This window comes from Cebidichthys violaceus, unplaced genomic scaffold (genome assembly GCF_023349555.1).
Source record: "Cebidichthys violaceus isolate CVI_PGR_0920_01 unplaced genomic scaffold, fCebVio1.0.p SCAF_6, whole genome shotgun sequence".
NCBI classification, from domain to species: Eukaryota; Metazoa; Chordata; class Actinopteri; order Perciformes; family Stichaeidae; genus Cebidichthys; species Cebidichthys violaceus.
Genome location: NW_027176816.1, coordinates 9,355,115 through 9,380,072, shown reverse-complemented (window position 1 = coordinate 9,380,072; position 24,958 = coordinate 9,355,115). Strand labels below are relative to the sequence as shown.

The following is a 24,958-nucleotide window of genomic DNA, read 5'->3' as shown; positions in this document are numbered from 1 at the left end:
CAACCCCGGTTGCCTCGTGAGATAGCTAATAAGATTCTGGGACTGAAATTTTGTAACTAATGGTTATGGAGTTACATTTGTTCCCAGTATTTTTCAGAAATGAGCGGGGATCTGTTGACAGCTTCAGTAAATAAAGCTGCAAGACTGAAAAGTCTGTCACTGCAAATGTGAGCTACCTTTTCAGAGCAAGTTCTGTCATCCACCCATGTGTATTGGATGAGCTGATGTGCAATGTGCAGTGTTTGAAAACAGCAGCCGACAGTGGGATGAATCTGATTTGTGATAGTGACAAAGCAACCAAATTAATCTTTAGAGTAAATGTGATAACCCGCCAGGGTGTTCAAACAGAGAGAGATAGATGGAACATAATAAAGACTCCAATCAGTCCATCCTTACTATAACACAAAATGACTCTACGCTCTTAGAAAGTATTCCCAAATCGTACTTAGCATGCCTCACGATTATTACAGTTGCTTCACCATTATCCCTGACTTGATTGTGACAGGCGGCTGATCTTCTTCAACTCGTTCCAAATTGTCTTCTGTGTCTGCCAGGACATGAAGAAACTAGCTAGCACCCGAGGGGAGCCGCTTGCTGCATTCACCTGCAGCACAGTCAGTGAAAGAAGGCAATCACCCAGCTCGGACCAAACTCATCTGCTCAAGCAATTATGTTGTCAAAAGCGATCCACATGCACATCGTGTATCCGTGCGTCGAACGACGTACATGCGCGGACGGACGTGAGCATGCATTTGGTTCACACCCACAGCCCTCACATGATACTGAGTGGGTGTCAGGTCAGTCTGACAGGTCAGTAACAAGCTGCCCAGTGGAAACCAACAACAGCTTCTGCTTTATAGTCTGGTTCACAGAAGGTGTTAATCCACAGTGTTAAACCCAGTCTGACATCATATCACTCATCTGGAAACACTACTCTCTCTCTGAGTGACAGCCATGAGACATAAAGGAGCAATGTAATGTGACATGATGTGGGGTGTCTGCTGGACAGCCAGGCCTGGCAGAGCAGAGGAACTGATGTTTGATGTGAATTTAACACAGAGAAGATCAGAACCACATTTCTCCGTTATTCTGCTTGGAGGACATTAACAGCAGGTATGATTACACATAATCTGCTGCTATGGTTACAAGCAATAATGGCTGCATGACTAATGTTTTACAATTTCAGTTTGCAAAGATGGACTGCAAATTACCTAAACGGTAATCACAGAGGCTGCCACAGAAATGTGAGATGGGAAGGTGAGTAACTGAGCACAATTGCAAATACATAACCACACCTGGGATAGTAAGGGTTAGGCAAAGACAGCCATCCATAGCCTCCAGGTGTTTGTTTCGCTTTGAAAGCACTAATTGTGTCACAACCACACCTCGGGGTTAAGCCTGATGGATTTATAGGACGTGCTTGAAAAACATACAACAGTTTAACCAGTTTTATGCCACATTTCTGGGTTGCTAGCGCATGACATTTCTGGAAAACGTAGCAGGTAGAAAACACAGGGTTTATCTGCCTAATGTGAACTTTTACCTCTGTATTTGGGCTATACTTAGTCCAAGGTTGAAGGTGAAGCACCAGTATATAGATAAAATGCAGGTATTTGGAAGCTAAACAGCAGAACAGTTGTTCTCAGAATTGCAACACTTCTCAGATGTTGTAATTCAATACTTTTCATTTAAAATAGTCTGAAAAACTGTAGTCAACAACCCCAGACCACAGTATTTACAATAGAAACAAAACACAATGCCTCTTTACATGGCCATGAAAACACTGTTGTTTGGAGAGAAACTTAACAAAAACCAAGACTGTGATCTAGTCATTGACGGTTGGCAAACCTCCCTCACAACCTCTGTACCTGAGAAAAGTGTGAATCACTGCAATATTTTCCAATCTTTGGATTTTATAGGTCAGAGGTCAGATACCCATATTAACAGGCACATGGCTCTGCATCTCTACCAGCTCATTCCTTGTATGTAAGTTGGGAAAAGAGTCTCAGCTCACATTAAAGACAACTGGCAGCAGAAAAGCCAGGTAATGGTGGAGTCTCTACTCAACAACTACTCTGAGGTCACTCAGTGCAGGTTAAAGTCTCCCAACGGCTCAGCACTGAAACAGGTGACTCCACTATCAGACATGACTCTCGCCAACACGTGAACATGTTACCCTTTATGCTAAATAGCAAAACATGTCTCCTCTTCTAGGATCTTTAGTCCAGATTGACACTGAATAAGCCACTTTTGCCATGTCACTATTTGAAAGTGCAGGACTGAAACTCACCTCATACTATCGTCTAATAAAGCATCTGCACTTGTCTTTTCCACTCACTCACTCACCAGACTTTCCCTGCTCCCCATCTGACTTCATCTCCTCCTCCGAGGGGAGTTTTCCAGAGGATTCCAGGATTCCAGGATCTGTCAGGTGTTTGCTAGAAACTTTCAGGACAGACATAAAGACTCCAAACTCCCCAAATCCTTTCTCAAGTGGTTTTCACTCAAAGCACATCCATTTCTTAAAACTATTTTCCCAACTAAAATCAAGCTGACACCAGGAAATACATCCAGGAGCTGCCGCTGTGTCTTTCCCTCAGTGTACCTGTTCAAGGCGACTCCCACGGCTTCAATGATACAGTACACTGGTCCCCTCCCCCTCAACTCAAATGGTTTACTAGGTAAGGAGGAGGAGCCCAGTGGGGCTGTCACAATGATTTTCCCACATTACTCAAACATACACACAGACATGCGCACACACACTGATGAAGGGAGGAGCCCAGCCTGGGTGCGGGCTTGCAGGCAGGTGAGCGTCAATGTGTGTGTAGTCTAACACCGGCAGGCAGCACAGCAACAGGTCTGCCAGCTGTTGACTTGCCTAAGGGTCTCAGTAACCTAATACCATAACAACACCTGTGGTATCATGAACAGTTTGAGCACCATTAAAATGACCACTGCAGCTCGAAACACTTGCCGAAGAAAGATACTGTGATGTTCGTTCTTATCTTGATCTGCATTTATGATCAGCCAGTGAAAAACGTTATCGTTTTTTTCTTGACGCATCGACCCAAATTCTTTGAGTAACTTGAACAAACTACAGTAAGGTGGAGTCATAAAGAGTAAAGTAAGCCAAAGCTCCACTATAATGGGTGGATTAAGAACTACAACCAGGGGATACACACAGGATATTGTCATTATTCAGTGGATTAAGATATAGCTCACATGTAAATTGTAATAAAGTGGATATGTTTACACTGCTTTTTAAAACGTATCTTTTAAAGCCTTCTTCATTTTAGTTTAATTAAATCTTTATATCTCTGAATGGCATGGAAAGTAAGCAAAAAGACCTTCACTATTAGTGCAGGCACAGGTGCTCTCAATTTCTGTATGCTTGCTTTATTCAACCAGCCCTGCAGTGATAGTAGATTGAGGCAGGCAGCTGAATGAGGGCTTGGTGATGTGTGAGTAGTCATACAGAAGAAGATCTGATTTTAAACAAAGGTGATAAGCCTACACGTTTATTCAACTTTATTAATCTGCCTGCAAGGACAAAGATAAAACCTCTTTAAATAAAAAGAATGATGAGTTAGACTATAAATCTTATCCCTACAAGTAAAGTGCATAAAAGGAATTAGTCATAAAAAGGGCAAAACAGTATTATAAAAGACTCATCAAACACAGATTGAATTGTATCTTGATTTTGTTTCACTTTCATGCTTTTAATAATTTTAGAATAAAGCATTGTTCTCTGCACAGCCTTTGTGTGCAAACAAATGTTCAGAAACAAATATTATCAGAGAATATTATTATAGATAATTCCTACTTTATCAGGTGAGGTCACATTCAAATGAAACAATTTATTATCTTTCACATTTCACACTTCCATATGTGAATTCCTCTATATTTACATTAAATACATTGGCCACACTACCGGTGTGCTGGTGGATAAAATACAATGAGTCCACCCACAGGGAATAACAGGAGCTTTCACTGGACGCCTGGTGGCTGAGTCCAAATTCTCTCAAGCTCTAATAATCAATGAGGCCACATTAGACTCAACCTAGTCTCAATATTCCTTTAGAACCTGCCTCCATAAAAGTGTGGCAAAACAATGCAGGATGGGGATGTACATTGAATTATGTATGTATTAATTCATCAACAATAATGAACTACGGAACTATGCTTAATTACATGGTTCATTGGAGCCACCATAACTCCCCACTGACCAGAAAAGCATGTTCCAGACTCAACAATGGCAAATATCACAAACTCGGCAACAAACTCAAATTGATCAAGTTGTTATTGTTGTAAATCTAGCTGATGTTGGTATCAAGAGGCCATGTGCACACTTCAGTACAATGCACCTACATCACAAAAGTGTCAATCAATTGCTCAGCCAAAAACCTTGATTGGGTTCTCTGCAGAGTTGATAATCATTCAATGTACCACCCCTCACTCTGAGACAATAAAGCAGCTAAGGAAAATAATCTATTGTCGCCATGCATAATGGACAACGTGAGGAAATTGAATACTGCCTATTCAAAGGAGTGTTTGTGGCCCATGCAGGCCTGAAGCTTAACTGATATGCAGCAGATTAAAAGCTGAAGGTACAGGCACAAGATGACAGGGAGAGGCTTAGTGTTGTGAACATGTGAGTGCATGTGGATATATGATGATTTCACATCATGATAACACCCAAAGGATGCCCAGCAGAAAGCAGGGAGAGAGCTGCTGAGCTATATTGTACTACACAAATGGAATCCAATCATTGATTTTGGTTGGACCTTATTTCCCTCTTACAGTCACAAGGCCTTTTCTTGAAATTGTTACAAATGCCCTTTAATGCCAGTGAAGAGGAAGGCTGCAGTAGTTATACTGCTAAAAATGAAAATCATGTGCCTCTGCCTAGTACCGCTTGGTTTAAGATTACAAATCCAAGAATGAGACTTGACTCAGCAATTTCTCCATTCTGGAGAACAGACACTCAGAAAGAGAATAGAAATATAATAGTGCCATTTATCCATGTGAAGCTGTGGGTTGTAAAGTTGTTTAAAGAATCGTGCTGGTCAAATTGTCTGCTGCAGTGCATGCTAAATGAATGCATGGCAGTTCCCTAAAAGCTAGATGCTCGGGAACGAGGACATTTTATGACAAAAGTGATTTACCATCTAAGACGAGGTCATGCTATAGTAGCAAGATGTCCATATGAACATTATTGTGGGCTACCATGCTCCCATCTGTGCAAAAGTTTTTATATTTGACATTTACAGTAACTCACAAGCAATGTACATGGGCCACTTTACCACACTATGCTTGCTTGCTCAGTAGATGGCAGACTACAGTATATTAATTGTGCTACTCTTGCTCCGGACCTGTTGGGACATGCTAGCTACAGTGTAAGGTAACTAGGAAGTGGCCCAGCTGCGGCTCAGGCTCAGACACTTATGAAGATGAAGTGCTAATCAGTGGGTCTGTTGGGTTTCCTAATTAAAAGAATGTACTTGGCACGCGCTGGCTATGTACACTACATTAAGACAGCATCAAATTACACTACAGGGACGCATGGCTTGGAAAGCACGATGAGGTTGTAAAAAAATAAATAATAATTAGGTTATTTAAGGTAAAAGGCAATTTTGCTGAAATTGCGGACACTCACCTTGTATGATGCAACATCACACACAAGTGCACACACACACACACACACACACACACACACACACACACACACGTTTCTAATTTCTGGGATGCCTGGCAGTGATGAGCTGAGAGCACTATCCCTTAAATGAAAATCAATGGAAGTAAGCAATCTCTCTCTCTCTCTGCACTCAGTTTACACAACACCTCAAAGGACAGAAGCACCACCGCACACTGCCAAGAAGACGTCAAGCTTTCACTGTTTATGTGAGAGAGGAGTGAGAGTAAAACAGAGACTATGAGAGAAACATTTTAAATGAATTGAATGCATGTTGCTCTTCTAGCCACAAGCCAATGTGTTCAGCCGTGAAAGGCAAGCACAGTTTTCTGCTCTATAAGATTCAGTGTGGATTTGCATTTGAACACAGATATCATCAACATTGTGTCTATTGTGGAATCAGGCCGCTAAGAACACAAATAGCACTGAGTACAAAAAACAACAACAAAGGAGTCACATTGGTGCAGATGTTTATGGACGCCGTTAGAGGCAAGGAAGAACTACAGAGTGCTACTTCAGTTTCGGTAGCTGTTGAGTGCAAGCTGCTCAAAAACGTCCTTATTTTTGTTACGTTTCCAACAGCGAAAATGGCATTCCAAAATATGTGCAGAGTATGTTATAAATAAGGAGTCTTTACAGTGTAGATTTGACAGTGTTTTGGCAGACTCTGATATTCAGCCGTCTTCTCCTGGAAAGAGGCCGCTCGAGGCTGAAGCTGCAGCAGGAAGGACGCGGCCGGCGGTGACCATCCAGATTCTGAGCTGCCGAGAGCAAACACCGACTGGTGGTGCCTTCGCTCAAATTGCCCTCCGATGCCAATAGAAACTGAATCATTCTGCTGTAATGAATGTCAGCGTGGGCAGTTTTTGTTGGCTGCCAGAGAGAGAGAGAGAGACGTGTGTTGCTTTACAATGTATGAAAAGTTTTCATCCTCACTCAGACACAGGTGTGCTGCAGACCTTCCTCAGAGACACACTTGAGGAAAACGGCATTTTAGGAAGACTTTTACTTGTAATGGATTCTTTTTTTTCTTGCTACTTTTACTCAAGTGAAAAATCTGAGTAGCCTACCTCTTCCACCTCTGGAGAAAATGTAATACAAATGAGGAAGCTATAGTTAGAGTCACACATTCATGAGTTTGGTGGCTTATCAGGTGTCAAACACTGCAGAGCAATTTATAATACTCTAGAAAGTAGTCAGACCATAAATCATGACATCCTCCCTCGACAGTTGCAAGGTTTCAAGGCATTCTACCGGGAATGTGTACTAGCACACAATTGTGCTGCTAGACAAAGTTGCATTAGGTTGCTGCAAAAGTAGACCCAAATTTCTGCTTATGACGAGTCAGTACATACATTACCTAAGTGGGTCACCTGTGGATAGCTGCAGTGGTAAAACAAGGAATGTTGGGGTCCTGGATATACTAAGACCTTCAAGAGGATGTCCCATAACCCCCCCCTGTTCACATACATGGGGGGGGTGTCAATGTTAAAATGTCAACTTGAAGTCTTTTGTTCTAAATGAGACCTAAGGGTGTGCAACCATATATTGTTGATCTACTGCAAGTCCTAAAAGTATCCTTTCTGCACTTCAACTTCTGCACTTAGACTCTTTTGCTTACTCGCCTGGATTTCCATACTTCTACTACTATACTTCTACGCTCATCACTGCTACTACTGTGCATCCTATATTCATACCTCAGACCGGCTCCTCCAAGCCTTCGTCTCTTCAGCCAGTTAGTTCATTTCCTCTCTATTCTCCCACCTTCCAACCTTCTTGTTCCTTAATCAGTGAAAAGGAACAGGCAGCCACCAGGTGCCACTCAGCTCCCTTCCTGATCTGGCAGCTCCGACAGCCAACGTCCCTCTCCACCATCGTCTCCGCTGCCAATTCAGTTCTGCCAGACGCCAGAACAGATTAGCTGCCCGTGGGCCTTTTAACAGCCATTTGAAGGGCAGGCAGACGGTATTACAACCAGTGACCGGTGGTACCAGTTGGCGGTTTGCCTCGTGTCAAGATTCCAAAGTGGAATTCACAAATACACCTCTAGTAGCACCTTGGCGCAGTGCTGCGCGTGGGTGTAAATTCAAAACCTAACGAGGTGTAAGTGAAAAGTTTGGAACAGTTTCTTAAACACAATACATAATGACATAATTCTGTTTCCTCCAGAGTGCTTTTAGCAAAGTGCATTACTGTAAAACATGGATTTGATAAGTTTGATTAAAAGGAACAGCAGCAAAGCAGCACTAGATCTATTCTGGATGTCTGATCTCCTCAGGGTGAGGACAGACACCATGTTAAGCTCATTTATTTCTGCTTGGATCCACAATCTTAACTTCTTGGTCACTTTCAGTTCATTATACTGATACTTTAACTTATCCACTGGTGCCCAACAATAAGTTCTTGGGGTTAGGTTGGGTTTTACGGATCAATAAGGGGCTTAAAATAAGAGGTTTAAATTTCAAGATAACATGAATGATACTTGAAGTCTATTTTAAACAGTGTTGTACTACTGTACCATGTATTTGAGTTTATACATCTTTTGAAAAACACATCTTAAAGACAGTACACTAGGTATAGCCAAAGTGGTATACTTTTATGCAATACTATTAAATGCATAAAATGTACACTCACAAGGTATTATATTTTAAGAAAGTACACATAAAGATATATATATATATATATATATATATATATATATATATATATATATATATATATATATATATATATAGTCATTTACTTTTGACAGCCCTTTCTCAAAACACAATTTTTAATGAATTGATATTACACATCACACACATTCAGCTTTGAAGTGGGCACATTGCTTAGCAACTTTCACTGCAATAAGATGAATCAAGACACGTAGTGTGCTGCGCTGACCTGTGCTTCAACTTCTATTCTTCTGCAGTCTTATGAAACTTAGTATATGAAAAAAGCCTTCATTGATTAATTGAACAGCACAGCTCCAGATCTAAATTTAGACCACGATGTAGTATGTGGCAAAGCTAAATGTGACACTTTGATGAAAATGTATTTATATATACCTCTGTGGTGCAACCTGCCTCCGAAAGGATTCCAAAAGAATAAGAGAGAAGAAGAAAACAGCAAGAACATTTAGAAAAAGGTTCGGGGGAGATAACTTGTCTGATGTTTTAGTGCAACTAAATGTTGCACACAGAGACACACTCACATGTGCTATACCCGCACACTTTCAAGGAACAAGTAATGTCTCATTTGATGACTGTTCAAATTAAATATTAAATCCACACTTCTTGAAATTCACTTTTTGACTTTTCGACCTTCACGTTCCGCTTGTCAGCAGCCTCCTTTAATGAAGCAGTTTGAGAGTGACAGACGGCAGATAATCAGACCGCTGCACTGCTCCCTTTGTCAATATCAACCTCTCAGTGGTCTTTAATGGAAAAGCCAGAAGACAGAGGCAAGCAAGCACACAGGGAACCCCTTTGTCTGTGAACATTGCCACACATTTAATGATTCAAATCTGATCTTTAAGACGACAACATAAACAATATCCAGTTCTTGCATAGTTAAATAATACGAGCCACATAAAAAAAGAGCCAAGTCTAACTAGCAACGAACAGCCGTCGTGTCTGAGCATTTCTGAGTGGCTATTTGTGAAGTGTGTAAATTACAGTGGAGAGGCCTGGATATCGTCGCTGGAGGCAGTTTGAGTGCCATTCTCCCCCTGGCTATAAGAGGACTTTGGTGGGGGCAGCGCATGAGAAAAATGGAAGTGCTCAGCGGAGACCACTTCACACATGCACCCGCACCCACACATACACCATCACATGCTCTCTTACCTAATTGTTCTTTTGTTAATTTCTGTCTCTTTGTCCTCCCCCCTTCACAATATGATTTTCTCTCATTAATCAAAATACATTCGCAGGCAAAAATATGTCCCTTCCTCCCCCTCACGGTGCTATTCACTCCCCCCCCCCCCCCTCCTTCTGTCTCTCTTTCCCTCCTAAGCCTATTTTTTCTGGGTGTCCAGTTTGACTTCTTTGCACTGACCCTCCTATTTGAACCAGCCCACATGCCAAGCTTCATCCAGCTAGTAATATCATTGGCAGTTAATGTGCAGAAGCAGCACCTGTCTCTATAATGATACAGTGCTCGCTGCTAACGTTTGTTTCCCCTCTCCTTCCCTGTCTCTCTCTTACTGCAGACCTGAGATGAATTTGCTGATAACACAACCGCTCAGTTCCCTGTTCTCATTTTGGATGAAACTTGTGGTGGTATCCAGTACGTGGCCTTGTCTACTGCAGGGGTTGTTGGTGTGTGTGCATGCGTTTTTCCTGAGTCTGCACATTTTCAGCGCCCAGGAAAAAAAATAACAGATCTAATGCAGCACCTGGTTCGGCTGATGGAGAGCGTGTGTGTGTGTGTGTGTGTGTGTGTGTGTGTGTGTGTGTGTGTGTGTGTCCATGTTCAGACATGTTCATTTTTAAAATTTGCATAAAACTAACCTCATCAAGTACAGCATCTGCCCTCTTGACTTCCTAATTACCCCCAAACACCAAAACTCTTTCAGCATGTTCTGTGATTTCATCAGCTGGATAGAAAAAAGCTGACTCAGCAGTGGTGGTAGTAGTACTGACATCTTGTACTTACGTAAAAGTAATAATACCACAATGAAACGAAAACACAAACCATTACAACTATTTGACAAGAAAATGTCAAGTAAAATGTACTTCAAATATAAAGAGCTCATTATGCAAATGGCCCCATTCACATTATTGGAATATTACCGATTCATTGACGTGTAATTATAACAACATTATACAGCGTTGGGTAATCTATTGGTTTGATCTATTACAACGCAAAATATATAAACTGATCATATGTTTTACATATAACATGTCAAACTGAAAAGTAAGTAGTAACTATTGCTGTAGAGTAAAGAGAGTACAATATTTCACACTGAAATGTAGTGTATAAATTAATGAAAATAATAAAAGAAAATACAACTACCTCAAATTGTACTTGAGTAGAGTACTTGAGTACTGACTTCAAACCTGTTATCATAGATATGCGGAAGATTACCGATCTGCAAAAAGTCTGCAACACTGTTCCCTCTTTTTCAAACGACTTGTGAGAACATTCAGTATCACCGCGACATCGACAGACGCTAACAGGAGAGAGGAGAGATCTGGCAGCCAAACAGATCCCTAAGCATGGCACTCTAATGAGGAAAGAGCCCCTGGGGCTCCTTGGGTGACACTAGAGATCCATACTGGAGCTGGCAGCCTTACAGGATCCGCAGTCCAAGAGATGTGTTTGTACTGGTGCCATCAATAGCTACTTTGATCCTCTCTACAAGACTCTAACTCCTTCAAAGTAGCTTTTGTCATGAAAAGGCTGGAACATGGAAACAGACTGGAGATGAACGACTGTAACTGTGTTTGTTTGGAGAGCTGATGACGCCTACGTGAGACCCGTCTGACCACCCAGTCAGACAGAGTCTGGCTTAAAAGTGAATAGGCTGCTTTCTGGGGATGGTTCATGTGAGTGAACATAAACAGCAGAATTGTTAACACTGATGACTGTGAAACTTGATAATATTCACTGTTGACGGAGACATATTGTTGCATCATTTCACAGGAGGACTGGAAGGCATGAATGCATTAAAAGAAAAAAAACAACAACAATTTAGATTGTCCTCATGAAAACCATGAGAATGTCTCCACTAGCTGCAAGCTAATAACTACACAGGTCAGCTCACTGAATTTAAGTATTTGTCCAATGTATGTCATGCAAAATGTGGGTGCAAATTGACCAGTCAAACAAATTTCAGAGTTATGAAACACACGGAGGGAACTTTTACTGGAAACTATGTTAGACAGCTTTGAATTGTGGTTGTTTCTTAGGTTAGGTTATCTGTTATATAAATGTGTATTCACTAATCATAGGATAAAGTTTAAACTTCTTAACTATCTTAATTGGTTAAAATTTCTGCCATGCTGGTCCATCCAAGCATGCAACAAGAGGCCAAAACCGCAAGAATACAAACTGCACAGAGACATAAACAAACAGTTGTCAGTGATTGCTGTGTCCTTGGTTTAAATGTGCAAACAGACTGAATAAAGAAGCAGCTTTGGTCTGATTAGTTGAAAAGCTGTTTGTGATATTTTTTAAACACGAAACTCGCTGGGTTCATTAGCAGCCATTTGCAACCTGGATCGCAGGCAGTCCTCATTAGCTAGAATAACACGTGTGCTGGAAGCCCATTGTAACAACAACAACAACAACAACAACAGGTACAAGCAGCAAATGCTGAGAAGGGAGAGGAATTGATGCAAAGGTGCTACTGCTAGCTCTTCTTGTGCTCATGTATTACGTCTTTGCATAAATTTAAACTACTCTAGTACAAGTAAAGGCCCTGAGTTCAAAATATTACTTAACTAAGTAAAAGTACAGTACAGTAGTAGTAGCAACATTTACTTAAAGTATCAAAAGTACTGTTTAAGCAGAATGGGTCATTTCACAATGTTCTATTATTATAGATTGTAGTGCATTTTAATGTTGTAGTCCATCAAAGTGGAGTAAATCAGATGTTTTGTACTACTAGGTAGATTAGTAGAATAGTACTGCATCATGTCATATCAGCATCACATATTTTAAGGTAAAAAGTGTCAAACTCAAATTTTGTGGAGTAAAACATGCTATATTTGCCTCTTAAATGTAGTGGATTAGAGTATAAAGTAGCATAAAATGGAAATACTAAAGCAAAGTACAACCAAGTCACAATTGTACTTAGTACAGTACTTGAGTACATTCCACCACTGGTATGTACTGTAAAATTGCATGGACATTCTTCAATGCATATATATAAATATATATATATATATATATATATATACAGTTGTGGTCAAAAGTTTACATACACTTGTAAAGAACATAATGTCATGGCTCTCTTGAGTTTCCAGTTATTTCTACAACTCTGATTTTTCTCTGATAGAGTGATTGGAACAGATACTTCTTTGTCACAAAAAACATTCATGAAGTTTGGTTCTTTCATGACTTTATTATGGGTTAACAGAAAAAGTGACAAAATCTGCTGGGTCAAAAATATACATACAGCAACATGAATTAGCAATTTTGGTGACTTAGAAAGTTGTGTCAATGAAATGAGCTTCATAGCATGGCCTCTTAACTTCTTGTGAGTGATTATGAGTGACTACAGCTGGTGACTTCTCTGAGGCCATTTAAATAGGGCTCATTGGATACAAATGCCCACAAACGCTACAATGGGAAAGTCAAAGGAGCTCAGCATGGATCTGAAAAAGCAAATCATTGACTTGAACAAGTCAGGAAAGTCACTTGGAGCCATTTCAAAGCAGCTGCAGGTCCCAAGAGCAACAGTGCAAACAATTGTTTGTAAGTATAAAGTGCATGGCACTGTTTTGTCACTGCCACGATCAGAAAGAAAACGCAAGCTATCACCTGCTGCTGAGAGAAAATTGGTCAGGAGGGTGAAGAGTCAACCGAGAACCACCAAAAAGCAGATCTGCCAAGAATTAGAAGCTGCTGGAACACAGGTGTCAGTCTCCACAGTCAAGCGTGTTTTGCATCTCCATGGACTGAGAGGCTGCCGTGCAAGAAGGAAGCCCTTGCTCCAAAAGCAGCACCTTAAGGCTCGACTGAAGTTTGCTGCTGATCACATGGACAAAGATAAGACCTTCTGGAGGAAAGTTCTGTGGTCAGACAAAACAAAAATCGAGCTGTTTGGCCACAATGCCCAGCAATATGTTTGGAGGAGAAAAGGTGAGGCCTTTAACCCCAAGAACACCATGCCTACCGTCAAGCACGGTGGTGGTAGTATTATGCTGTGGGGCTGTTTTGCTGCCAATGGAACTGGTGCTTTACAGAGAGTAAATGGGATAATGAAGAAGGAGGATTACCTTCAAATTCTTCAAGATAACCTAAAATCATCAGCCCAAAGGTTGGGTCTTGGGCGCAGTTGGGTGTTCCAACAGGACAATGACCCCAAACACACATCAAAAGTGGTAATGGAATGGCTAAATCAGGCTAGAATTAGGGTTTTAGAATGGCCTTCCCAAAGTCCTGACTTAAATCCCATTGAGAACATGTGGACAATGCTGAAGAAACAAGTCCATGTCAGAAAGCCATCAAATTTAACTGAACTGCACCAATTCTGTCAAGAGGAGTGGTCAAAGATTCAACGAGAAGCTTGCCAGAAGCTTGTGGATGGCTACCAAAAGCGCCTAATTGAAGTGAAAATGGCCAAGGGACATGTAACCAAATATTAGCACTGCTGTATGTATATTTTTGACCCAGCAGATTTGATCACTTTTTCTGTTAACCCATAATAAAGTCATGAAAGAACCAAACTTCATGAATGTTTTTTGTGACAAAGAAGTATCTGTTCCAATCACTCTATCAGAGAAAAATCAGAGTTGTAGAAATAACGGGGAAACTCAAGAGAGCCATGACATTATGTTCTTTATAAGTGTATGTAAACTTTTGACCACAACTGTATACTGTATATGCCCCAACATCCTCCCATAGTGACACTGCAGGAAAACACCTTAAAATGGACCAGCTCTGGTTCAACAGAACAGTCCAGGTCTTACCTTTGTCCAGCGAAGCGTCCGGAGAGTTGAAGTCCATTAGACTGCTGATTTCAGTTTTGTAGCAGAGGTCAGTGGCCGACGGCTTCTGCCTCGGGTGGGAAGAGGGATCTGTGAGAAAAACAAATGACAAACTAGGTTAACTTAACAGACAACATATGGAGGAATTTAGAAGGATAACCAAGAGTCCAAGCGTGTGTAGCAAGATCATGTGAAAATACTAAATCATTTCAATAAGTACAAAGACAAAGACATTCTTGAATATATCGCTCCCAGATAACCGTTGTTGGGATCTGGCAGGAGCGTGTTTGGTTATTAGCAAGTGTAAAGTCCCAATGCTGTTAATTTGTGTTTCTGTGTGTGGATTATGTTTGTTGACGCATGAAGAAGTGCAACTGGAGCTTTAAAATGTGTTTCTAACAATAATTGGAAATCACTATGGAGACAGCAATAGCAAAAAGGGAAAGAGCACAAAGCCCCATGTACATCAAACTGCATAATAAAGTCGTCATGAGAGTAAGTTTACCTCTCTGCACAGAATGCATTCAGAAACAAAATGATTAATGCAGCACAACATACATCCCTTTCAATACACACCCAGAATGAATTACTCCTCACTCCTTAACAAGCACTAACTCCACAGTGGCTGACCATTCATCGACACAGCTCCTGTCTCTGAGGAGAGTGTGAACAGCCCGCTGTAGCAAAAGCATACAAGCCGAAACACATGCGGGCGCACAAACACAGTCGCTACTTTAAGAGACTGATGCGTATAAATATTAGCATTTTTATGACCAAAGTGTGATTTGATTTCGGGTGAGGTTCAGTGGTTTCTAATGTGGTTCTGGCCAGCCTCACCAGTGGCCCGTAGCGAATGCATATTGAATGCATTGCTCCAGGTCAACTCACATAAAAAGTTTATGCTAAAATTATTTTGTCACTTCAACATTTGCACTCAGTTTCTGCCGTCCTGCCATCCCAGCCCTGCCCACAGATGCTTTTTTTCCCCAAAGTAAAATTCACAAAAGGTCACAAGTGTCACTTCTTGAATAAAAGTAGTCACTGGCTGGCAAAAAATAAATTTAAATTGCAATTCAAATATTGCTTTGCTCAAACAGTTAAATTCACATTCCAGCAAACTACATCTGTTCAACTTCACTTTTCAACCTCTGCTCCTCTCCTTCTCCTCATCCTCTTCCCGCTCATTCTGCCATCAGTGTACCACTCAAGAACTACTACGACGCTGTTACTGGGTGAATTATTTGCATTTATGGAGCTCAAAATGCGTCTGGGTGAAGAGCACTAAGGCCTCGGGGGGGGAATCATTATGGCGAGATTGATCTTCTTGTCGAGACAGACTTCATAGGGCTACTAATAACAGCCTGGCAGTCTGTCCACACCTAAAGTGATTTTAAGAGCGCATGAGGGCTGTTTTAAAAAATAAAATAAAAAAATGTACATAACATTTTGACACCCAACTGCAAATCTATAATTTTTCAAGCTTGCCCATGGTGCAGCCTTTGGCACCAGGAACACAGTTTTTGAATAATGTTGACATTCACAGTGCATACTTATCTGCTAGCTTCAAGCTGCCGCTGCCCAATAGCCTCATGAAAATGTTTTATCTTCCCTGTATCCTACCCTTGACAGGTCCTCAGCAACACTTAGAAACTTATTGAGGGAATAAGGGGGATGAGTGCGGTGGAATAAATGCAAAGGGAAAAGTAAGCCATGATGGTTGCTTTTTGGGGGTGGAGAGGTAAAACAGATATGGAGGCGAGCAGGGGAATATGCTGCAGAGTGAGCTCGGGTATGACTTGACATATTGTTTATCATATGATTAAGTAATGGTACTTTGTGTATGTGTGTAGTGTCATTGTATCAATGTGACAAAAAAAGGAATATTGCAACTGATACAGTAACTTTTTTGCAAGCAATCATTGCCCGATATGAAGAATGTGGATATATAATAATGTGGATACATTAAGGAAACATTTATGGAGTCACCATTATGGAGAGATGGATGTTAAATAATTTTTACACAGAAATCTTAAGACTGAGAATAAAAAGCAAGACATCATTATCACTTACAAGACTTACAGAGAGATGTTAGAGGTCAGGCTGCTGTTCTTTTTTATTGTTTCAGCTTCTACACCTTGTATTGTGCATTGATTCATATTCATTAGGGCACAGCAATTAAATGACTTTTTTTGTTTTGCTACATTGAGTTATCAAGCAGGTAATTGTTATGTTTTCTGGGTCGCTGTCCAAAGCCTCTGGATCAATGTCCTTTTCAACACACTGAATATTCAGGTCTGATAAGGTCCAATAGCCTCATATTGATTGCTTAGTCTTTATTTCTACTCACTCAAGTCAAAGAAACACTGCAGACAGTGACACACAGCATAGACAGACAGACAGTGGGTGGGATAAAATGACCGGATGAGATATCAGAGTCTGGTAATATAGAGGAATTGTAGAAACAATGAAAAACAATATCTTGTGTTGCGTTGGCTCTCTGCATTGACTACACTGCACCTTGAATGACAGTGAAGCTTTCTATAAACCCTGTCGTATAAATCATGTTTGGGGTGACTGATTAAGGATTTGAGATAAGAGCATCATTTCCTCTTTCTGCTTCCATCCTCTCTCGGTTCTTTTCTCTTTTCCACACATGCCGGCAGGAATATTATCTGACAAAGACACATGCTCACCTATCATCTCACTGCAAGTGTGGATGTCTGCCACACAATTTCAGTTTGGCATACAATTACAGGATAACCTAAAACGATGCATACATTATACATGGTAATTAAAACAAGAGATGGAAAGACCGTCTTTTTACTAATTTCATTCAAATTCCTGAAAACTGAAGATCAAATTCAAGCAATCTGAAAATCTCTTTTAAGCTGTAACAACAACAGAAGGCTTGTGCAGAATAATTTGATGTTCACATCTCTTCTATCAGCTCTGTCCTTACTGTTTTCTCGCATTAACTTGTATTTGGTATTTTGTTTAATATACACAAAAGCAGTGAAGGCATGGGTTGTAATAATCTTGCAAGATATATAGTGTTTTTTAAACACTGATGAGAATGTATCACATTTCATGGCTTGGTTCCATTTTCCTCACAATCAAACTTCTTCAAGTCACTTCATCAATAATAACTTGTTTAACCAGCCGAGCACACAACTGATGGAACAGGTATTTCTGCTGTGATGAAATAAATAATGATTTGGCCCAGAGACTAAAACAACTGTTTTACCGCATCTGGCTTTATAGTGATGTGATTATCTGGATCCCCACCAAACAAGGTCTACTTGCACTGGAATAAATCTGTAAGATAGTTGCTCAAGACTAAAAACAGCTTCTTTCCTTAGTGAGGACCACCAATGAGAGAGGAGGAGGGTATGATGGCAGTTTTTTTCGCCCCACCCTGGAGTGTGGCCATTCTGAGCCACTTTTGGCTTTAAATGTTGTCGGACAACACAACATATGACCTGTTTTGGCCTGAACTCGGAACCCATCGGACAAATTATTGGGGACCTTTATAGAACTTTATAACTGATGAACATAAAGCAAAAGATGAAAAAGAGAACTGGACATTAATCTCTTCGGGGATATGGTCCCCAATAATACTATAAGCTCACGAAGTTGGAGAGACATTTACTGGAAGAACTGTGTGAGGTTTTTCACACAACTTTTCTGGACTGATGTTCAAGCCCCCACATGGAGTATATTAGGATTGGATATTAAGTTCACTTCTCTCTCTCTCTCTGCTTAGAAAACATATCATAGGAACTGGATATCAGAGACAAATATTTACACAAAATCTAATGGTAGCAAGCAAGAAGCCAATGACAAGACGCCAGCTTCTTAGAGAGACTCAACCAATAGACATATACTGCATAATGCAGTATGGAACATATGATATTCACTTTAAGATTACAGAAAGAAAGGGGCGAAGAGAACTGGACTAAATGGGATACATACTTAAAAAAACGAAGAGTCTGGCAACTGAAACTATAGAAAATGCAATTGTGAAAACAACTCCTCATGTTTGTGTAAAATTAAAACAATCTCTTGTGTTGCCTTGCCTATGAGGCCCTTAGTCTGAGGAGTATGTCGGAAGCACATACAGAGATGATGTCAATCTTGGTTAGAGCTAGACCATCACATCAGACAATATTAGCATATTGCAAATATATGAGGATCTATGCAAGTGCATGGCAATAAGTTATTAGAACAAATCCTAAATTGCAGTAAAGAAATGCTAAACACATTTTTGAAGTGTTGAAATTAGTCTCTTTTTTTTCACTGTGGATTATTATGGTCGTCCGATGCTAACCTTTACAATGTTAAACTAAAAGTTACATGGAGGACTCAGCCTGTGTCAACAAGGGCCTCCTGTTGTTCCTCTTCTCAGCGTGGATGCAGCACGAGATGCATCTCCCAAAATAAACTACTCAAAATAGAGGGAGACAAGCTCACAGAGTCTAAAGGAAAGATTTAGCTCAAACTACAGACTTCATTGTGCATTTTTTGAACAACTCAGACACTTGCTTGAGGGGATCTATATATTCGGTTAAAAGGTAATCCGTGAAGCCGAGGGAAATATTCAGGCGCACAAGGCTTCACCACTCTTCCTCAGTTTGATTGTTATTGCTGTTACTGTGAAAAAATAGGCTCATTACCATTTCTGTTTCCATTCATCTACATAGGCTCATATGTCGGTCTCTACAGGATGAACTGACAGCAGTTTATATGTCAGTGTATAGCTCAGTAATTGGCCAATGAACACTGCAATGATCAGTGTTGTAGCCGTTATCAAAGCCAGCTAGCTGTTATGGTAGTTCGCTGTTGACACAAACGCATGCAAAACATTCCTCTTCTCTTTTTCTCTCTGAAAGGCTCCGACAAGACCAACCACTCAGGAAGACTTTACTATCGATTAACCAGGCACAAATAATAACAGACTTCACCTTATGGAGGCTTTGATTCCTTTGCATAGCAGAAAGAGGACCCCCTGCTCGATTAAGAGGTAGAATGATGAATAAAAACACCAATGTACATCAAGTTACTGCACTAGAACGCAGTACTAGTACTACAAGTTCACGAGTTAGTAGATATTATTGTAGGGGTAATTCATGCAGTCACAGCTGTAACGAGAGGAACTGTGTATGATTATGATATAACACTTCCCATATTGTACTGCTCTTTCTGGTTGAATGTTGCAGCAGTCCTAAATTTAAGATCCAGATGAATTACTAGTCTTCATGGTCGGACAGTTCCTTCCATCCCTGTCACCACCCCTCTCCCTTGAGTCCTCTCTTGTTCCTCTGTTGACTGACTCCACCACTCCAACGCCACCTCTCCTTTTCCCTCCTCATTTTCTATCCCTTCACTGTCGCCATTTAATGGGGTCCTCCAAGCTCCTCACTCTTCTGAGCCTGCCATATTTTATCTGCTGGCACAGTGCAGGAAAAGACGATGGCTGGAACAAAAGAAGGCCCTAATGAGTAGTGGAGGTGATTAAGGAATGAATAGGCGCCGTTGCTGGAACCTTCACCGAGCCGACCATGTTCCCCGACTCGGTCTGCAATCTGTAGATAGGCGCTGACTCTCTTTTCTTACAACTGCCACCCGCCTTTAATTGCACTGACATTCTCTGGTCCCGAGGCTGCTGGACTTGTGATAAAGCTTGGGTATTCATGCATTAATCACCAGCAGCCAGGACAGCCCCCCCCCCCCCCGCATCACCTGCCTCAAGACCCCAATTCAAGGTGCCCTATAAATACCCTGCAGATAAATGGAGCTAATGGAGCAGGGGTGTGATAGTGGGGAGCTAGCGCTTAACGTGTAGCCGCACATGCTGACCATCGCCGATCTCAAGACGACTCGTTGTCAATTCATATTGTAATGAAAGGCTGCCGAATGTACGCAGCAGGCCATTCAAAAGAAGTGTGTAAGCTGGGGATGTTATTAGTTGGTGTAAGGACAACTCGGGAGAAAATGAGCTGCAGCCCGAGAGACTAAACCGAGGAGAAACGGGCTTTTGTTAACGCGTGAATGTCATTTTCACAGCGGCCATCAGAGGAATGTGCACATCACCACTATATAAAGAGAAAAATGGCCCATTTGCTGTGCTCCATGACGGACCAGGGACAGGTGCCTGTTAGCACTACAGTTTTAAAATGGCCTGAGTAAGGCCACTTCAACACCATATTCATCCCTGGATTCAAAGCACTTTGGGAGACTGAGAGCTGTGTGACAGCTCCTATCAGGAAACTGAATGGTGATAAAACTTGTGTCCTCTGACAACATGCCGCATTTATATCTCATTTGATTGGCTTTAAATAATATGTGAATTGTTCCACCTCAAGTTTATTCTTATCTCTGCTGACACTCTTCAACAGCCTGCTGTAGCTGTGAGGATGTTGGCATTATGTATACAGAGATAATGAGGGATTATAAGTGGCTATGTTAATGACATGTAACGTTAACTGTCAGAAGCTTTGACAGCTGTTGTTATTTCACCTGCCAGCCTTCATGTGTGAAGATCCACTGTGCAGTAAGATGGTGTAAAGTCGTTGTGGGGATACATTAGAATGCATTTTGTCAATTTTATAGATCAAACATAATCACAAGATAGTTTATTGTTGGAAATGCTGAAGTCAAGTTTTTGGAACAAATTGTTGTGAAGGACTAATTCAACATTTTGGGAAATACACTTTTTAGCAGAGAGTTAGATGACAAGATCAATACCATTCTCATATCTGTTCGTTAATCCAATGAGCGTATTTCCCAAAAGTATTCCTTTAAATCTAGAATAGTCATTTTGACAAACCATAACACTGCATTAATATTCTGACAATATTAGCAAAAGGCACTCTGGGACTTGGCATTACACCACATTAAATAGAAAACAGAGGAACTGCGGATACTTAAACTAATTCAAAATGTGACTTGAGAATAAAGATATTTGAATAATTATCTCAATGCTATTGCCATATGCTAAAAACCTAGAAGGTAAAATTGAAAATAAATCCTCTACAGCACCACCCAGTTATCCAGAATCAATTTAATTAATTCAATCTATACCAAATGTGTTTTATGAGCAGCTTTTAACACCAATTATGACTCATAGGCTGAGCAAAATTATTCAAGTGTAGTATTCTCCAAAGGACCCTGGGCAGCTGTTTTTCTTTAATTTCCCCTTGCCTTGGCAAAGCACGCCAGTGTTATGTCCATTGTTTGCAGCTTATTCTATGTGCTGTTGAGTGTAATGTTTTATAATATGATAATCTACAAGCATTTCATAACATTTCCTTGTAAAAGCCACTTAACATGTTTGGCGTGAAAATGTAATATTCTACTTTTGTCACTTTAATGTGTTTCTAATTGAGCATCTTGCTTTGGGATACAGGTTTCAGAGCAAAGTTTAAGCCAAAGAGAACAAAGTAATTACTCAATATTCTTATGACTTATTGTGTGCTGAAGTTCATGATCAAGTCCAGATTAAATAGAAGGTGTTAATGAATACAAGACTGATTTCTGTCTGAAATCAGTCCTTTGTCATTATTTGACGTTATCATTTTGATTTCTTTATGCACGCATGTTGCAGTGAACATTAATATCAATGTAAATGTGTCAGGGTTTGTTCAGCAGCTAATGTCTACACTCTAAATTATTTCAGCGTAATTTAACGGTAACTTACTGGCAGCAGGGGCGCCAGTAATTTACAGGGTTTTTTTACGATGCCCTACCGTAATTTATTTTGACGGTATCTTACCATAAACTCGTTTGCATTTAATTCACAACAAATAAAACAACAATAGACATTCAATACATAATTGTTGCAGTTTATTACATGTTCTCAAATAATAAAGGGACATTTGTATTACATCACAAAACTCACAATGTACTGCATATTTAGAAGAAAACTAATAAACTTGTTAATGAACAGCTTCAACTAAACTCATTAGCATCAACAGTGTTACATTGAATTAAAATAGCATCAACAGTGTAACACTGAATTAAAGTAGTATTAAGAACAGTGTAATAGAACTGCATCACAGTCTAGCTTGTGTGAGGAATTTAAAGTTTAAAAGCATTCCTAGTATGCACCCCTAGTGGTGGATATTTTAAGTCAATGTTTTCTCAAGTTTTAAACCAAAGGTATAAATATTATATAATATGTCATAACATGTTTATTTGTAGAAGTGTTAAACCATAAAAGGATAATCATTGAATGTATTAAACTAAAAGTATAGTTTTGAGCCATAAGGGAGAGAGAGGGACCTTTGAGACAGGCTTTTCAGATTCGAAAACGACCATATGGTGATAACATGAGTTTGGAGAGAGGCAGCAACAGGAATGTGAGGAAGTGTGCCAGCGGTGGATGGAAGCCTGCTGGCCAAAGGAAGATGACCCACAGGACAAAGGGGTCAAAAGCCAGGAAAGGCTTATCGGATTTCGGCCAATCACTAAGCTGATACTGGACTTTCAAACAATAAGACATTGTTCCTGAGGAGAATCTTCAGACCTAATGTGACCTCTGGACAGCTAACTAGCTTGACTGGACTGTGTGGAGGGTTTCATTGGGTCTCTGAACCATGGATCATATTTCTATTGATAGTGTAATTTAGTTTGTAACTGTTTAGGCTTCTGTTAATTAATAAATACTTTTTGATCATAACTCGAACCAGTGGGTTATTTCGATTCTGCTCTGTTGACGAAAGACGGCACATGGGAACAAGTGGCCTTCCTTTGTCTGCGAGAGTTGAGACCCCTGACACTTGTTAACAAGTCTTTATAGTTAATTTGAAGTTCTTTATAGAACTGCATGGACTCACACATGAATGAAAACAATAAGGAGAGAGAACACCTTGAAAGAGGACTTGACTGCGGCTGGAATCCTCAATCTCTGATGAAGAGTGACTGTAAAACAAACAAAATAAAAAAATTAGAAACACAAGGTTCTGAACTTTGAAGTCTTTGCAAAAAGCTAATACAACAATACCATACATTTTAAATCAATAGACTTGTCTATGTGATGAGCTGATTACGTTAGGTGAAGTAATGAAGCTAAGACAATGGACTAATGTTTAACAATAAAATTTGTTTGATCTGGTGTTAATGTTGCTCCTGGGATAACACACACACGTAACGTTACTGTTAGCGTTACCTCAACTGTTCATCATCTTGAACACGTCGGTGATTTCTGGTCCTCTCCATTTTGATAATCGTCCCGTTTGCGGTCCTACAGTCGGTTGAATAATAGCACAAGAAAACACAAGTTAGGTTACTAATGTTACATCTTAACACTGTAATTGGTGATTAACTTTATTTATGTTAACTTAACTTGCTATGCTATTAGCTAGCTAACCTTTCTAAGGCTAATTGAGCTTGAAGTAGCTAACGTTACAGAGCTAATATTAGCAACCTAATGTAACGAAACAGACCAAGTGAAACATTATCTGAGATTTTAACAGTTCCAATAATCATGAAGACAAAACAATACTGGAGACTTTGAATTTCAGATGATAAGCGTAACGTTACCTCAGCTCCTCGGTTGATCTCCACATGGCTCAGAAGGATGAACTGAAGCTGTTGGGTCCAAAGTCACGTTCAGGAGCAGTATGTCACATTTTTGCACTCAAAAATGACTTTTAGGCAACGAACAATTTGAATAATAAAAATATTCTATCGTCATTACAGACACATTAACCTACAATAGACAGTATGATGTAGATGGATTGGGATTCACTGAACTTGTGTAGAGAAGCGTGTATCCACCTCTTCACAAAAAATACTGTATCATGCTGTTAAATTACGGTAGTCTGCTGTTATTGTTAATTGACGGCATTAACTGTTAAGTTACGGCATTAACTGTTAATTTACAAGCAAAGGGATGAACATTTAACTGTATGTTACAGTTATTATGAAATACTGTAAGATACCGTTGAAAATCCATCGTAAATTTACAGTAATTCGTTAAAACCCTAACATTACTGAATACGGACAAAACTGGTAAAAACATTGCTCACAATAAAGTAAATTTAAAAGGTGCACAGGTCTGTCCTTTTCCTGAATACGTGACAATGGGCGCAGACCCATAGTGTATCAATAAATTTAAGAATTCCCTTAGAATTTGATTTTGATCTGGACCAACTGACACTGGCACCTTGAGCTAAGATGCTAGCATGCTAAAAAGGTCTAGATGGTAACCCACAATTCACCAGAACTTGCTTAAACTTTTGCAAAACTCTCACAAGAGTATCGTAAATTTACGATACCATTTTCAAGACCTGTTAAAAACACTAAGATTAATTTTGCTAGTTGTCATTTATCACTGACTAAAACTCAAACAGTCCAATGTGTGTTGAGAGTGAGTGGAGCTAAACACTGGACTTTTACCAATCCAAGCTGAATGCTAATGTGCTAACGGCGGCATTTTACTATGCCATGTTAATATGCCTCCACTGTGTATGGTGACAGTATTTTAGCAAGTTAAAAGTTCTCATTTAGCATTCCATGCTAGCATTAATCTCAAAGTGAAGTAAAGATTGCAGGAATTCTGTCAGTTGTTTTTGTGGAATACTGAAGTTTTGGATGGTAAAACCTGCGTGTAGCAATCCAAATTTTGAGC

The 24,958-nt window shown here is 40.1% G+C and overlaps 1 protein-coding gene across 2 annotated transcripts in view; it reads right to left on the bottom strand.

Moving 5' to 3' along the window:
- Positions 1-24,958, bottom strand: part of LOC137889014 (kazrin-like) — a 200,186-nt gene that overhangs the window by 42,607 nt on the left and 132,621 nt on the right. For both annotated transcript variants that reach the window (XM_068732572.1, XM_068732573.1), the window contains one exon: positions 14,311-14,418. In XM_068732572.1, the coding sequence (XP_068588673.1) occupies positions 14,311-14,418 (108 nt within the window). The remainder of the gene's footprint in view (positions 1-14,310; positions 14,419-24,958) is intronic.